Genomic DNA, 15477 nt, shown 5'->3' on the forward strand with positions numbered 1-15477 from the left:
AAAACAAGTGCTGTTTCATGGAACTCCAAGGATGACTCGGTCCCACTGCGTAGCCTACACCTGAGAGAAGATCTGTTTTGACAACTTACCTTGGAGGACACTGGCTTAACATAGGTCAAGAGTAGTGGGCCTGTATTCATAAAGCATCTCACAATAGGGGTGCCGATCCAGGATCAGGTTGCCCCTCTTATTCATTATGATTCAAAAGGCAAAACCTAGATTAGCACTCCTACATTGAGATGCTTTTTGAATACGGGTCAAGAAACGTCAGTCTATCAACACAAATGTATCAGCGCAGAAAAATAAGTGCAGAATCCAATGTCAATTTTAAGACAAAATACAAATGGACATGAATGAGGAGGATGTAACCCTTTCTACCCTGCTCTGTGATCCTAGTGATTAATATAGTAAAATGTAGGCCTATTAGGGCTGGCCTACACTTTCTGCCTGCAGAAATTCTCCCCCTAAAGGCAAAATGACAGCTTCAATAAAGAATTGATGAGAAAGAATGCAGCTAGGCCGACAGGTTCTGCTGCCAATGCTGAGGGACCAGGGAGGGAGGATAGCACAGTTGGCATGAAGTGGACCAGATGGAGAGTGAAACAAGTGCATATTTCACACCCACTGTTCAGCCATGCTAAGTTTTGCCTGCAATCACTACAGATAAAATACTTAATTTGAAACAAAGATGAATTACAGAATACAAATACTCTATGTAAAAGTAATTTGATGTAAAAGTTACCCAGTTCAGTTCTATAGCAATTATCCAGTTGTTCCCATACTGTGCAAATAAATGCACAAAAGTGCATTTGCAAAGTGCTAAAACGGGTGTCTATACTGGCGTCACTTTTTAAAGTAAAATACAGATTTAATAAACCAGGCCAGACACTCAAGCCGAGTTCTCACCCCAAGTTCTGCCGATTGGTTGCCGTGGCATTTGCGGAGGATAAAGGAGGGAGCCACATCTCCCACTATGGATGTCAGAGACATTGTCCTGGCAACCAATCACAGCAGGTGATCCTGACTAGCCAAAAATGACTTGCCAACTTAGTGTCTTGGATTCTGCTCTTGTGAAATCAATCCAGACACTTTACACATTGCTAAACCATGTTTTTTATAGAGCAGACTAATGTCATACATCAATAAATAACACCTAATAATAAGCAGACAAGGAGAAACCAAAGATGGTATGATACACTTTCTTTGAAGAGATGTGCTCAGGGATACAGATTTATTATGGACATGAAACATTTTGCTTTTAGATCAATAATCTATTACACAAAAAAACAATATTTTGCCCAAGGACAGTCCTCTAATTGCAAGGCTAATGAGACCACATAGTTTGGAGGGTAAATTCCTGTTTGTAGGTATGAGTCTGTCAGAGGTTGGTCCTGATAGGCTAAGGGAACCGCTTGACTTTGACCCTCTGTTGTGTCAAGAGCTGTCATCAACTGATGGAAGACATTGTAGTGCTTGTGGTGACGTCATTTAGCTGCTGCTGAAGGATTGGAGGCCAGGAACCTGAGGCTGCTCCGCTGCAGAGAAGTCACAGGGTCTCCGGTTCTCAGTGTAGCCATAGAGTTTCCTCAGGGCCACGCGTGCCGCCTCCTCCTCCGCAGCCAGAACGGTCTCCCCTGGAGCCTCGGCAAGGAGCTTCTTATCACTGAGGACACATACTCACTCAGTAACATGATCAACAAACAAATAAGCACCGACAGAACACTACCACATACCTCACACATACTCCATAAGTAATGCAAAGAGTTTGTCCTGACCAGAAAAAAACACTTTCAGTCCTGGGACACAGCGTATTCCTGGTCAGGAAAATCTCCTGGCTTTATCAGGAGGTGTACTGATGGAAGTGACCAGCGAGGCATACCTGTACAGCCCTACAAAGTAGAGTGGGAGCACAGTGCCGGCGCCGGCCGACCTGGTGAGGCGAGGCTCTGGGAGGGCCATGTTCCTCTTGGACAACTCCTCCACCAGCAGCCCCATTGGGTTTACCACCGACCACATCTCAAACAGGTCTTTCCCTACCAGCTGAGTGACCAGGAAATCCTGAAAGGAGAGAATAGGGCATGGGAGGTGTGATCATCTTCAGCTACACAAACAAACTAATGTAAATTTGAGATGATTAATCATGACTGTTGAGATGAGTGTTGAAAGTTGTAAGAATCTTCTTACCCGAAGGAAAAGTCCTGCTCGCTCAGCTCCACTGCTCTCATGGAGTGCTCCAATCACAGCAAGGAACGTACTGTGCAATACTTCATCAGGGACAGGGAATTGAGCACTCATAGTTAGGTCCTCAATGGCAAGGTTCCGCGCCACAAGGCACACGACTGGATGACTGGTCAGGTGCGCGACAATGGCGACCACTCCCATGCTGGGCAGGCTAGGGAAGCTAGCCCTGCACCAGTCAGACAAGAAGCTCTTGGTGAACTCCAAGCCCTGGCTGTGCAGCTGAATGTTGTCCCCCAGGACCAGAGCGGCCATTTCAGAGTCCACGCCGAGTGCCTGCCTCCTCTCTTGCTCTGACTGAATGTAACAGGGGTTCACAAAGGCTGTCTTCAGGAGCTCCGGGGAGAAACTTTCTTTAAGGCGGCTGCTGAATGCCTGGACTTCGGCATGATAGTCCCAGTTAGGTTTTTGAGCACTAGGAGACAGAAATAGGGAAATTCATAACGAAGATCACGGTACATGCAATCAGTATGTAGCTAAGATACTGACAGGTGTATAAACTTGAGCACACAGCCATACAATCTCTACAGACAAACATTGGTGGTAAAATGGCCTTACTAAAGAGCTCAGAGACTTTCAACGCCTCGGTCAAATGTATGTGCTGTTATTGTGAAGTGGCAATGACTAGGAGCAACAACGGCTCAGCCGCAAAGTGGTAGGCCACACAGCTCACAGAACGGGACCTGCGAGTGCTGAAGCGTGTAAAAATCATCTGTCCTCGGTTTCAACACTCACTACTGAGTTCCAAACTGCCTCTGGAAGCAACGTCAGCACAAGAACGGTTTGCCTGGAGCTTCATGAAATGGGTTTCATGGCCAAGCAGCCGCACACAAGCCTAAGTTCACCATGCACAATGCAAAGCGTTGGTTGGAGTGGTGTAAAGTTCGCTGCCATTGGACTCTGGAGCAGTGGAAACGTGTTCCCTGGAGTGAATCACGCTGCACTTTTTTGTTTATTTTTTACTTTATTTAACTAGGCATGTCATATTAATGGCCATGATTTTGGAATAACATGTTCGACGAGCAGGTGTCCATATACTTTTTTTTCATGTAGTGTAGTCTGTTCTATATTGACTAGCCAGCTAATTTCCGTATTTATTGTTAATTGCTCCAGATTCTATAGCCCAAGTCCAATCGATTATAAAATTGATCCTATTAAGATAACTGATTTACCTAGTTAAATAAAAATTAAGAACTCAATAACAAATTGTTATTTACAATGACGGCCTACCATTAGGTCTCCTGCGGGGACGCATTGCATTAGATAACGAACAGGTGCACTGGATTTTACACAAAATGGTTGAATTCTGCATCCTATTTATGCCAACTTTCTTATCAAGCTAACCATGAACACCAATGGCCTTGACCCCTATGATGCCAAGATAACGTTACCTTACTAAGCTAGCATTTTACATACCGTGGCTTAGGTGGTGGAGGCCCTTCTATCTTCAACTTTCTTTCCATCAAAAGAGTATATGCTTTCATCCATCGCTTCTTCTCTCGGGTATGTGTAAGGAGTACATTTCTACAAACATGCTGATAGTGAATTCCAAATGTTAGCACACCACGATTTACAATGTATCCAGACGCCATGACAGTTTTCTGATGGTGTGTGACTATGAAAACCTTCCGGAAAGCAACCATAAAGCGCCAAATTAGTTCCAAATTATAAACGGTTCCATTTTACGTTGTAATAACATAGTAATAACAATATACTTAATACTAATTAACAATGTTATGCAGGGAGTAATGACCTACATTTAGTTCAACTAGTAATTTCATTAGATTTAGCAGTAGCTTGATGTTTTTATAGGCTAAATGACTGTATTTAATAGGCTAAATGACACATTCTGTTTACATCTGATGACAGGGTGATCTGTTCATGCAAATTTTAGTCTATGACATTTCAGATTTAGATGTGAGAATCGTTCATGAAGTAGTTTAGACGTAGTAAACTACTTTTTCCTAAGTCACTTTAGAAAAGCTATATTTTTCTTACGGGTAACTTTAGTGTAGTTTAACTTCTTTCAGTGTGAAGTAATTGGTCAACTATATTTTCAGAGTAGCTTCCCCAACACTGCTAATTAATACTGGTAACAACTAATATAACTATACTCAAACATCCAAATGAGCTATTTTGTCATTTATTCCAATAAAATTGCATGACTCTCAGCATAATATGCTGGTACATTACAACTGAAAACTACAACCAATTTGATAACATTGTGCTTCAGCCAGAAAGTTCTTGATAAAAAAAAAAGGTAGTAAATGAAGATAAAATATGAGAAAAAGCATATCATGCTTATGACTTGGTGGATATGGGCCATACATAATGAATAAATAATAATAACATAATGAATGGTGTAATAGCAACAGTGCGACTTTATATTTCCTTGCAGTACTATACAGCAATTAAAACCATGAGTCAATTTAACATTATGTATTATCTTACAATATAACAGCAGTGCTTCACAATATATTTATTTTTTTATCTTTTCACATCATTCCAATTCCCAATAAATATTGAACCCATTTCGATGCGTCTCCACCGTGGCTTATGATTTCATTTTCTTTAGACCTCTTATCTGTTGGAAATACCTCAGGAGCAATGATAACAACTGAGTAACATGAAGGAATATTTACAGCCGAGTCATTCTTTGATTCTTAAGCAAAAAAAAAATATAGCATTGTAAAAAATAATTACAAGTACATGTATACAATAAAATGAAATCAAACATCCCATTGCCCAAGAGCAAGGCTGTCCAGCACTGTGGCTAAATGCAGAGAGTACATTTTTCTACCATTTGAAACATAGAAGAGGAGAGGCTATGTTCTCCACTCTCTGACAGTGGATCCGAGGAAAGGGTTCTAGCGGCGGAACCAAACCCAGCTGTTGATAAGCCAGAAGGCTACGGTGACGGAGTACATGATCATCTCACGCTTGGCCCTCTCCTTGTTCTCCTCTTCTATGAGCTGGAGCCTCCGGTTCAGCTTGATGATCTACAGGCACACCAATGACAATCACATCAACACCACCAACCAATATAGCCAAAACAAAACCGCTAAATGATATACCTTCCGTAGAAGTACAGTCAAGACGTATTAGGAGCAGACCTGACGTCGAAGCGATGCTGCATCTACGACAGCCATGTCATCAGGAGCCATGGAAACATCCAGAGTAGTGTCTAGAGTGGCCAGGTTAAGCCTTTGGTGAAGAGAAATAGACCAAACACATCCTGGTTAACCATTTCTATCATGGATCAGGCAAGATGATATTTCTGATCATTGATCATAATATGACATTGAAGTTCTCAGCTTAATGATCAATGATTGAACTATTGTTAATGTATTTCTATTATAAATAAATTCACAACACATTGACAATAGTTCAATAGACCGGCATTACTCATTACCCAACTATCTTTTCAACAAATATTGGAAACTTGAAACATTGACAGCAATAACACTCATCCTCTGACAATAACTACAGCCTATATCAGGGGTATTCAACTCTGACCCTACAAGGTCCGGAGCCTGCTGGTTCTGTTCCACCTGATCATGATCTGTACACACCTGATGTTCCATGTCTAAATAATTTCCTGATTAGGGGGCACAATGAAAAAAAAATGGCGTGGAACTGGCTTGCTGAAGAGGTAGCCTAGTGGTTAGAGCATTGGGCCAGTAACCGAAAGGTTGCTAGATCGAATCCCCGAGATAACAAGGTAAAAATATGTCGTTCTGCTTCTGAACAAGGCAGTTAACCCACTGTTCTTAGACCGTCATTGTAAATAAGAATTTGTTCTTAACTGATTTGACGTTAAATAAATGTTAAAAATAACAAATAAAAAAAGGGTCCAGAGTTGAGTATGAGGGGCCTATATTATGAAAGGAAAGAGAGAGGAGGAAAAAGGAAGAAAGAGAGGAGTGAAGTCTACGTGCCAGGTGGAGTTACCTGGATTCATGCAGGGGGTTAGAGGTTGAGGCAGACCCCCCTCGCAGTGACGGCTTGCTGAAGAGGGCAGAAACAGGGAAGGGAGAGAGGAAGCAATAGAAAGAGATGGAGCAGCACACCAAAGTACAGTCTCACATTTACAATCCCAAAGTCTCTCACATTCACTCAGGTCTCATGACTTCGATCATGCAGTGTAAAACAGACCTCTGTAAGACTGCCAATATATTAATCTCCAAAACACTAACTTCTCCTCAGAGTAGACAATAGACGTCACTCTATAGGTTGGCTGTTGACAATGCTTGATAATGGCCTTACAACACATGGATAGAGCAAGAAGAAGACCAACTTAAAACTGTTTTCAATGAAAATATGACTGAGATCTACACACTACTCTCCTATCACAGCTCGATAACAGCACATCAAGCAAAGTCAATCTTGATTTGAAATGATAAATATACATCATGACATATTAATAGTGTTACTGAATGTTAGAAATGACCAGGTGTTTCCTACCCATTGCCCCAAAATAAATGATCAAAATATGGCCAAGAAAAAATCATTTTGTTCATCGAGCAAATATCCAAATTCAATTATCGTAGATTTTATAAATTGTCCAAATAGCCGAGATTTGATGACCCTGTCCACATGAAAGAGACAACAGCAGGGACTTCATTGCCTCAGAGAGAATGAATACAATTGTACTGGGTTAATCTCTGCACGGTGAGCAGAGTTGGAGAGGTCAGCCTAGAGATGACCTTAAGAGGGGTCATTGGATCACCTGCGGTGGTTTTCGTCCAGAACCTCCAAGACCTGCTGGTAGGCCCGGCGCGTGGTGGACTGGATGAAAGAGAGAACGCCGCTAGCGCTGTACAGGTTCTGTTCGTCCTCGGCCATGGCGAGAGGGGGGAAGACGCGGAGAGGGGCTGGGGGCAACGGGGTCACACTGCCCCCACCAACATGAGTGGCCAAGCCAGAGAAAACAGAGCAGAGAGAGAGCGAGAGAGTGAATAAGAGGGAGGGGAGAAAGACCATCTGCACTTTACTCACTGAGCAGAGATAACAGCCACCAAAGAGTGACAGATGGTACTGATGGGGTGATGCCAAACAGATCATACTAGTGCACCATTGAACTATACCTAACCCTCTACCAGGAAGGGAGATGCAGAAACAAAAGTATGGAAAGGTCCTAATTAAAGGTCCCAATGAATCATCCCCCACAAAGATTCTCTGAACAAAAGAGGATCCCAAAGGACTTTATATAGTGAAATAAGCTTTGCACAAATTAAATGGCTCTATGCCAAGTTTACTGTAAGGTGCCTCTCCCTGGTACAGTATAATATATTAATATGTTAATAGTGAAGAGAATTAAGAGCACCATTAGTACCATGCTCAGGACAGGAGGAAACTACACTACCTTCACAGTGACACAGCATTGCAACAGCACTGGGTGCAGACCCAAAGACAGGTTCCAACCAAACAGGCTACAGACTGAGCAACAACACCGTTGAGATACAGACACCCAACTACAGCCAAGTCTTTATCACAACAAACAGAGAGAGATGGACAAACAGGTCAGCAGACAGGGGAAAACCACTGGACAGATGGGAGGAAAAGGACAGGCTTCCAGAAGAAAAGAGGGGTGTGGTGGTGGTGGATTGTGCATGGCACTACTGGGGTGTGGACCACAGTTGATAGGCTACTTACGTTGAATCGTTTCTGGCAATCTGGCCATTGTGACGGACAGTGGTGTTCTCGCTGGCTGAACGTTCCCGCCGCAACCGCCCTTGCAAACGCACCTATGAGAAGGGGAGAACAGTTAAATACTAATATCCTCTTCCTGTAAAATACTGACTTTGCCTTCACATTCAAATAAACTCCACATTCAGTGTAGAGGATGTGGTTCTGTGAACTAAGATCACAAGACAAATGGCCATGCCAGAGATCTGAACATTTGTGTAAGCTCAAATAACTAATGTCCAAGCTTTAGCTCAAAGGGCTAGCAGTCTTGAGTTGCTTGGGTGACCAGGGTTTGATACCGCTTGTTCACACATGCCTGCCCTGGTCCATCACATCAACCCATCAGTACTTTCTCTGTTCATCTCTAGACTCTCCAGCCTCCACTACCTCCTCACTGGGCTGGGCTGGGGCTGCACTGCGCTCCATTTCCATGAAGTCCAGCGGCCGCTCGTTGAGGGTGAGGACCCGAGGTGGGGTCTTCAGGGACAGGCTCTCTAGCGGGGTGGACTGGATCAAGTCCAGGTCTCTGGGCCTGGGGAACTGAGAGTCCTCACTGTCTCCTGAGAAGAGCATGCAGGAGGGGTGTCACATAAGGGCCAATACAGGGTTATGTTTATTAAGACTTGAAACCTAAAACAGTTTGCAATGGAAAATGAAACTCGTGTCTGGGAGAACATCATCGATTTTGAGCCTTATGAACATAGTCCACGAGTATCAACACTACAGAGACCCTGTGGAGGACCAATGTGGCTACCTGACATTACGATCCTCTCTGGGACCTGCATCATGACGTTGTGCAGGTCATGTGAGCCTGCCTCGGGGTTGTCATGACCATAGGGGCCAATTTTGAGCATCTCTGGAATCCTCATGCGCTGGCTGATGCCCTCGGTGTACTCCAGCTCGTAGTGGATGCGGTTCATCTCCGCCATCTCTGCAGTGGGAGAGGGGAATGCTGCTTCGTTCATTTGGCTGAAAAATATTTTTAAAAGCATCATTTACTTTCAATATCAGCAAACCCAACTAACTGGTTACACAACATAGTGTGGGATTCCCCTTCACAACAATAATACAACGAAAAGCAAGTTTCAGTTTATGTATTAAGAGAAGAGGCGCAAAAATAAAATGCTTATCCATGTAGCCACATATAGGCTTATTTTTAACTACCTATACCCCAGGAAACCTTGATGGTGATGATCTTCGTCATTGGATTAAAATATAACGAATGTTCGCGATGCTATCATGTGATAAGGATAAAAGGAGCTCCGAATCAATGGCCTGAATGTATCTCCACTCTCCAAATGAGGACCACTTACTAATAGCTAGTATTTTCACCAATGAAACCAAAATAGACCTTGGATGGCTGGAATATCAGCAAAAAAATAGCTGTCTCGGTATCAAGCTGGCTAAATTAGCTATCTAGATATGTTGGTGCGCTTAGTGTCTGTAATGTTTACCCATATAAAGCCCCATAAATGCAATTCCAAATAGTATTTAGCGAGTAGCAAGCTAACTACTGACTGCGGCCTGACCAGATACTTTGAAATGTCGGTATGACAGGCAGTTAACTAGCACGCTAGCTCAATTTCTAGCTGGTAGTGGTAGCTACCTAGCTGGCCTTACCCTTTGGTTTGTTCTTCTCCCATCAATTAAATATACGTGCAAAAATGGATATGGTCCAGCTGAAGATTCAAGAGTGCATTACAAATGATGTAGCATCCTTATATGTTGATTCCAGGAAGCTGAAAAGGACAACAATGTACACTGCAGCCCTGAACGAAAGTAATGGATGGGGACCCAAAGCGGAAGTTGTTTTACGTCACATGAAAATTATTGTTCTTGGTACAATAAAATACCTATTATAATATCTGTTGTAATGATTTCTGCAGTGTTGGAAAAATTACCCAATTGTCATATTTGGGAAAAAGTAAAGATACACTACATGGCCAAAAGTATGTGGACATATGCTCATCGAATATCTCATTTCAAAATAATGGGCATTAATATGGAGTTGGTCCCCCCTTTGCAGCTATAACAGCCTCCACTCTTCTGGGAAGGCTTTCCACTAGATGTTGGAATATTGCTGCAGGGACTTGCTTCCACTCAGCCACAAGAGCATTAGTGAGGTTGGGCACTGATGTTGGGCTATTAGGCCTGGCTTGCAGTCGGAGTTCCCATTCATCCCAAAGGTGTTCCATGGGGTTGAGGTCAGGTCTCTGTGCAGGCCAGTCAATTTCTTCCATACCGATCTGTATGGCCCTCGCTTTGTGCATGGGGCATTGTCATGCTGAAACAGGAAAGGGCTTGCCCCAAACTGTTGTCACAAAGCTGGAAGCCCAGAATCGTCTACAATGTCATTTTATACTGTAGCATTAAGATTTCCCTTCTTTAGAACTAATGGGCCTAGCCCGAACCATGAAAAACAGCCCCAAACCATTATTCCTCCTCCACCTAACTTTACAGTTGTCACTATGCATTGGGGCAGGTAGCGTTCTCCTAGCATTTGCCAAACCCAGATTGTCAGTCGGACTGCCAGATGGCAAAGCGTGATTCATCACTCAGAGAACCTGTTTCCACAATTTCAGAGTCCAATGGCAACGAGCGTTACACCACTCCAGCAGACGCTTGGTATTGAGCATTGTGATCGTAGGCTTGTGTGCAGCTGCTCAGCCATGGAAACCCATTTCATGACGCGCCCGACGAACAATTCTTGTGCTGATGTTGCTTCCAGAGGAAAGACGATTTGTACGTACTTTGCGCTTCAGCACTCGGTCCTGTTCTGTGAGTTTATGTGGCCTACCAGTTTGCAGACTGAGCTGTTGTTGCTCCTAGACATTTCCACTTCACAATAACAGCACTTACAGTTGAAAGTCACTGAGCTCTTCAGTACAGTCCATTCTACTGCTAATGTTTGTCTATGGAGATTGCAAGACTGTTCGATTTTATGCACCTGTCAGCAACGGGTGTGGCTGAAATAGCCGAATCCACTAATTTGAAGGGAGTCCACATGACCCCGTAAAATACTACTTGAGTAAAAGTCTAAAAGTCTATAGTTTTTCTTTAAGTATCAAAAGTAAATGTAATTGCTAAAAGTATCGAAATTAAAAGTATAAATTATTTCAAATTCCTTATATTAAGTAAACCAGACGGCATCAAATTCTTGCTTTTTTAATTTGAATTTATTTGAATTTATTTCACCTTTATTTAACCAGGTAGGCAAGTTGAGAACAAGTTCTCATTTACAATTGCAACCTGGCCAAGATATAGCAAAGCAGTTTGACACATTCAACAACACAGAGTTTCACATGGAGTAAAACAAACATACAGTCAATAATACAGTAGAAAAATAAGTCTATATACAATGTGAGCAAATGAGGTGAGATAAGGGAGGTAAAGGCAAAAAAAAGGTCATGGTGGCGAAGTAAATACAATATAGCAAGTAAAACACTGGAATGGTAGATTTGCAGTGGAAGAATGTGCAAAGTAGAGATAGAAATAATGGGGTGCAAAGGAGCAAAATAAATAAATAAAAACAGTAAGGGGAGAGGTAGTTGTTTGGGCTAAATTATAGATGGGCTATGTAATCTGTGAGCTGCTCTGACAGCTGGTGCTTAAAGCTAGTGAGGGAGATAAGTGTTTCCAGTTTCAGAGATTTTTGTTGTTCGTTCCAGTCATTGGTAGCAGAGAACTGGAAGGAGAGGCGGCCAAAGGAAGAATTGGTTTTGGGGGTGACCAGAGAGATATGCCTGCTGGAGCGCGTGCTACAGGTGGGTGCTGCTATGGTGACCAGCGAGCTGAGATAAGGGGGGACTTTACCTAGCAGGGTCTTGTAGATGACCTGGAGCCAGTGGGTTTGGCGACGAGTATGAAGCGAGGGCCAGCCAACGAGAGCGTACAGGTCGCAGTGGTGGGTAGTATATGTGGCTTTGTTGAGAAAACGGATGGCACTCCCTACCACTGAGGAAGTACAGTTCCCGCTCAGCCCAGTCAAAACTGTTTGCTGCTCTGGCCCCCCAATGGTGGAACAAACTCCCTCACGACGCCAGGACAGCGGAGTCAATCACCACCTTCCGGAGACACCTGAAACCCCACCTCTTCAAGGAATACCTAGGATAGGATAAAGCAATCCTTCTCCCCCCCCCCCTTAAATGATTTAGATGCACTATTGTAAAGTGGCTGTTCCACTGATGTCAGAAGGTGAATTCACCAATTTGTAAGTCGCTCTGGATAAGAGCGTCTGCTAAATGACTTAAATGTAAATGTAAAATGCACTGTGATAGACTGCATCCAATTTATTGAGTAGGGTATTGGAGGCTATTTTGTAAATTACATCGCCGAAGTCGAGGATCGGTAGGATGGTCAGTTTTACAAGGGTATGTTTGGCAGCATGAGTGAAGGATGCTTTGTTGCGAAATAGGAATTCTAGATTTAACTTTGGATTGGAGATGTTTGATGTGAGTCTGAAAGGAGAGTTTATAGTCTAACCAGACACCAAGGTATTTATAGTTGTCCACATATTCTAAGTCTGAACCGTCCAGAGTAGTGATGCTGGACGGGCGGGCAGGTGCAGGCAGCGATCGGTTGAAGAGCATGCATTTAGTCTTACTTGTATTTAAGAGACATTGGAGGCCACGGAAGGAGAGTTGTATGGCATTGAAGCTCATCTGGAGGGTTGCTAACACAGTGTCCAAAGAAGGGCCAGAAGTATACAGAATGGTGTCGTCTGCGTAGAGGTGGATCAGAGACTCAACAGCAGCAAGAGCGACATCATTGATGTATACAGAGAAGAGAGTCTGTCCAAGAATTGAACCCTGTGGCATCCCCATAGAGACTGCCAGAGGCCTGGACAACAGGGATGATAGAAGACACTGTGAAAACGCTCCACAAACTGCTGGAGAAGATCCATAAGAATGGAGGAGGAAATAAAGGGGAATGTGTTGGAGGAGGTAGGGAATGGAGAACTCAAAGGAGGAAATGAAGAAGAGGAAGGAGGGGGTATAGAGGAAGGAGAAGGTGGCAAGGCAGAGACAGGTGGCGGAGAAGGAGAACCGGAGGATGGAGAAGAAGTGGGAGTAGGAAGAGCTGAAAGACAAGGGGCTGGATAGGCAGAAAGAGAAACTTGAGAAGAAGAGCAAGAAACCTGAAATATTGTTGAAAGTTGGAAAGTTGGAAAAGGAGAAAGAGAAATTAGATAGGAAAAATAAGACGGTGGAAAGGTTGAAAGTGGATGTGAATAAGAGAAGGTAGAATACTACAGGAACAGGAGAGATGATGAAAAAAGAGAGATGATGAGATGTTAATCTTATTCTTCCTCTACAAAATAAAAGTAGATGTGGAAGAGAAGGCAGAGGAGATGCAGAAAGTGAAAGTGGAGTGGAAGTGATTGAAGGAGAAGATGAAAGAAAGAGGGAGAAAAACAGAGAGAAAGAAGTAGAGAGAAGGGAAAGTGCAGGATGTAGAGAGAAACACACACACACAACCATTAATGTCCCACTCTGCACTCAGTACCGTGAGCCTACATTTGAATTAACATATGAGAAAACTGCAAATTTGCGTAGAATGGCAGTCTCCTGTAATACATAGCTATTAATAAATTCACGATAACACCACTGGAGGTCGCTGTTTCTAACTCAACGAGATCTAAAATAAACGTCAACAAACTCCAACAAACCACTATAAAATAGGCCTACCGGTTCCAGAGAAAAAAACAATATAGCAGGAAGGTGTCAAAAGTCTTAGGGTTGGTACACTTTTTTAATCTCGTAAAAAAAGGCCGCGAATGGATGAGTAATCAAACCAGTCAAAAGGCTACACTTTTCATAGATTAAAATACACCGTTGAAAAGCTCTAGGTAGCGGAGAGCTTGGTAGAGATGGATCTCATTAGTAATGATAGGGACCCTCTAGTGGTCCTGGGTGGTACTCCGGCACTCTTGTGAATGGAGCCCATACGGTGAAGGGGGATGCAAACTGAGGGACAACAAGACCTTCTCTCGAGCTCTCCAGATACGGTACAATCTTGTGGCTGGAGACGAAGCATTGTAGTCTTGTTTCGGAGCGTTTTCAGTCAGAGACAGGATGCACATAATTATTTGACGCGACTATAGGAGATATTTACCTATCACCACATCATTCTTTACTTTGTGGTCTTCTCTGTGTGAATTAACAATGTTCTTGGACATTTTAATTTGGTGTATGATAGCACTGGACACCGCGCGCATCGCATCATCTCTGGAGTTACAACCTGACATGTGAGTGACTTTAGAGTTGCACGACTATTTTATGTGGAATCATCTAATACATGAGCACACTATAGCCTTCATGTGACACATGAACATTTGAGTCTGTAAATAGTCAAATGAATAAAGGCTTCGTTTGGTATTTGCGGCTCTTCAATGGAAATGTGTTATTGCAGCATGTTTCAATAGGCCGGCCTACTTTTGGTTAAAGGGATCAACCACAACCTCTAATCATGGTTATTAGGCTTTGTTGTCACTGTTTTCTACTGTTGGATACAAACGTTATATCTGTATAATTTACTCTTGCCTTTTTTGACTGCACAACAGTCAACTGGATGCATTTGTCCTCTAGGCGTCGCTCTTTGTGCACCTCACGTAAAATGTACCATACTATACTTTACCCTGCAAACATGACCACTATTATACTGAGGATGTAAAGGAATGTGCATTTCTCTCGAGACTTCCCGAAAAGAATGAGCGCGTGCAGGAAGCGCATGCAGGAGTGTCTTTTCATGTAGGAGTCTTATACTTCTCTCAGCTAATTAACCTAGACTGCTGTCTATTGAACCCAGATGGTGTGTGCAGATGCAGAAATACACCTTTGGACAAAAGTGTGTTATAGATCCCTGTTCCGAAAACATTTTGATATATTTATTATGGTATGTAGATATTCAGTTGTTCAGCTGCTGATTCCCTTAGCATCTTCGTTGGCGGACAGACAGACATGCACCAAGTAATGCACGCACACACACAAATACAAGCACACACACATTCTGACATGTTTTCTCTTATGAGATTGTAAACTGGTATTGCCTGGAGGGTTTCATTGGTTGTTTATTGGGTATGTGGAACACTGTCCAAGTCTAGCAGAGTATTTGAGAACATGAGTCGAGGGAATTCTAAAGGAGAACAGACCAAAACCCAGACTACAGATGCGGATATAATTATTTTTACTTTACATTATGGAGCCACAGCAGGTAATGAACAAGCTGTATAGTGTGCCTTGAGCTAAACAATGAGATACTCCTAACAATGGCCAATTGTCATTGCTGAACTCAATCCAATTGCTAATTTCCCAGGTCTCTGGTGCTGTGAATAGACATAAGATAGCACATCTAGGTAATGTCTATTACTGTGTCTGTTGGAATGTGTGCATCTGCTTCCTCTTGGATTGTGTCAGTGTTTCCCCTGTGTCGGCGTGCTCCCTGGTGACACACACACACACCTCATCTGGGGGGAACACGCTGGGCACCTGTCAAGACGCTGGAGGGTCTGGAGCTGCTGGGTGGTTCGTGATGAGGGTCAGCAACTCGTGT

General features: G+C 43.1%; 2 protein-coding genes and 1 pseudogene across 6 annotated transcripts; 1 reads left to right on the forward strand and 2 right to left on the reverse strand.

Moving 5' to 3' along the window:
- Positions 1 to 1101: 1101 nt before the first annotated feature.
- On the reverse strand, positions 1102 to 3870 carry LOC135546290 (large ribosomal subunit protein mL44-like). The gene is made up of 4 exons (XM_064974601.1): positions 3655 to 3870; positions 2185 to 2653; positions 1880 to 2058; positions 1102 to 1663 (listed from the first exon to the last, which is right to left on the reverse strand). Exons 1-4 carry the CDS (start codon positions 3828 to 3830, stop codon positions 1489 to 1491), a joined length of 999 nt encoding a protein of 332 aa, XP_064830673.1. The 5' UTR covers positions 3831 to 3870; the 3' UTR covers positions 1102 to 1488.
- Positions 3871 to 4364: 494 nt separating this feature from the next.
- On the reverse strand, positions 4365 to 9735 carry LOC135546292 (mitochondrial fission factor homolog B-like). 5 transcript variants are annotated; one of them, XM_064974604.1, is made up of 8 exons: positions 9547 to 9735; positions 8681 to 8857; positions 8314 to 8486; positions 7894 to 7985; positions 6968 to 7132; positions 6190 to 6246; positions 5352 to 5442; positions 4365 to 5237 (listed from the first exon to the last, which is right to left on the reverse strand). In XM_064974604.1, the coding sequence occupies exons 2-8, from the start codon at positions 8853 to 8855 to the stop codon at positions 5106 to 5108; spliced, it is 885 nt and encodes a 294-aa protein (XP_064830676.1). In that variant the 5' UTR covers positions 8856 to 8857; positions 9547 to 9735; the 3' UTR covers positions 4365 to 5105. The 5 variants fall into 5 exon arrangements, with proteins under 5 accessions (XP_064830676.1, XP_064830674.1, XP_064830677.1 ...); XM_064974602.1 differs by having other exon boundaries at positions 8681 to 8895; XM_064974605.1 differs by lacking the exon at positions 6968 to 7132 and having other exon boundaries at positions 8681 to 8895.
- A 4150-nt stretch (positions 9736 to 13885) lies between these two features.
- LOC135546293 (multiple epidermal growth factor-like domains protein 6) overlaps positions 13886 to 15477 on the forward strand; it is a 111201-nt pseudogene continuing 109609 nt past the window's right edge.

This window comes from Oncorhynchus masou, chromosome 9 (assembly GCF_036934945.1).
Source record: "Oncorhynchus masou masou isolate Uvic2021 chromosome 9, UVic_Omas_1.1, whole genome shotgun sequence".
Lineage (NCBI taxonomy): Eukaryota > Metazoa > Chordata > Actinopteri > Salmoniformes > Salmonidae > Oncorhynchus > Oncorhynchus masou.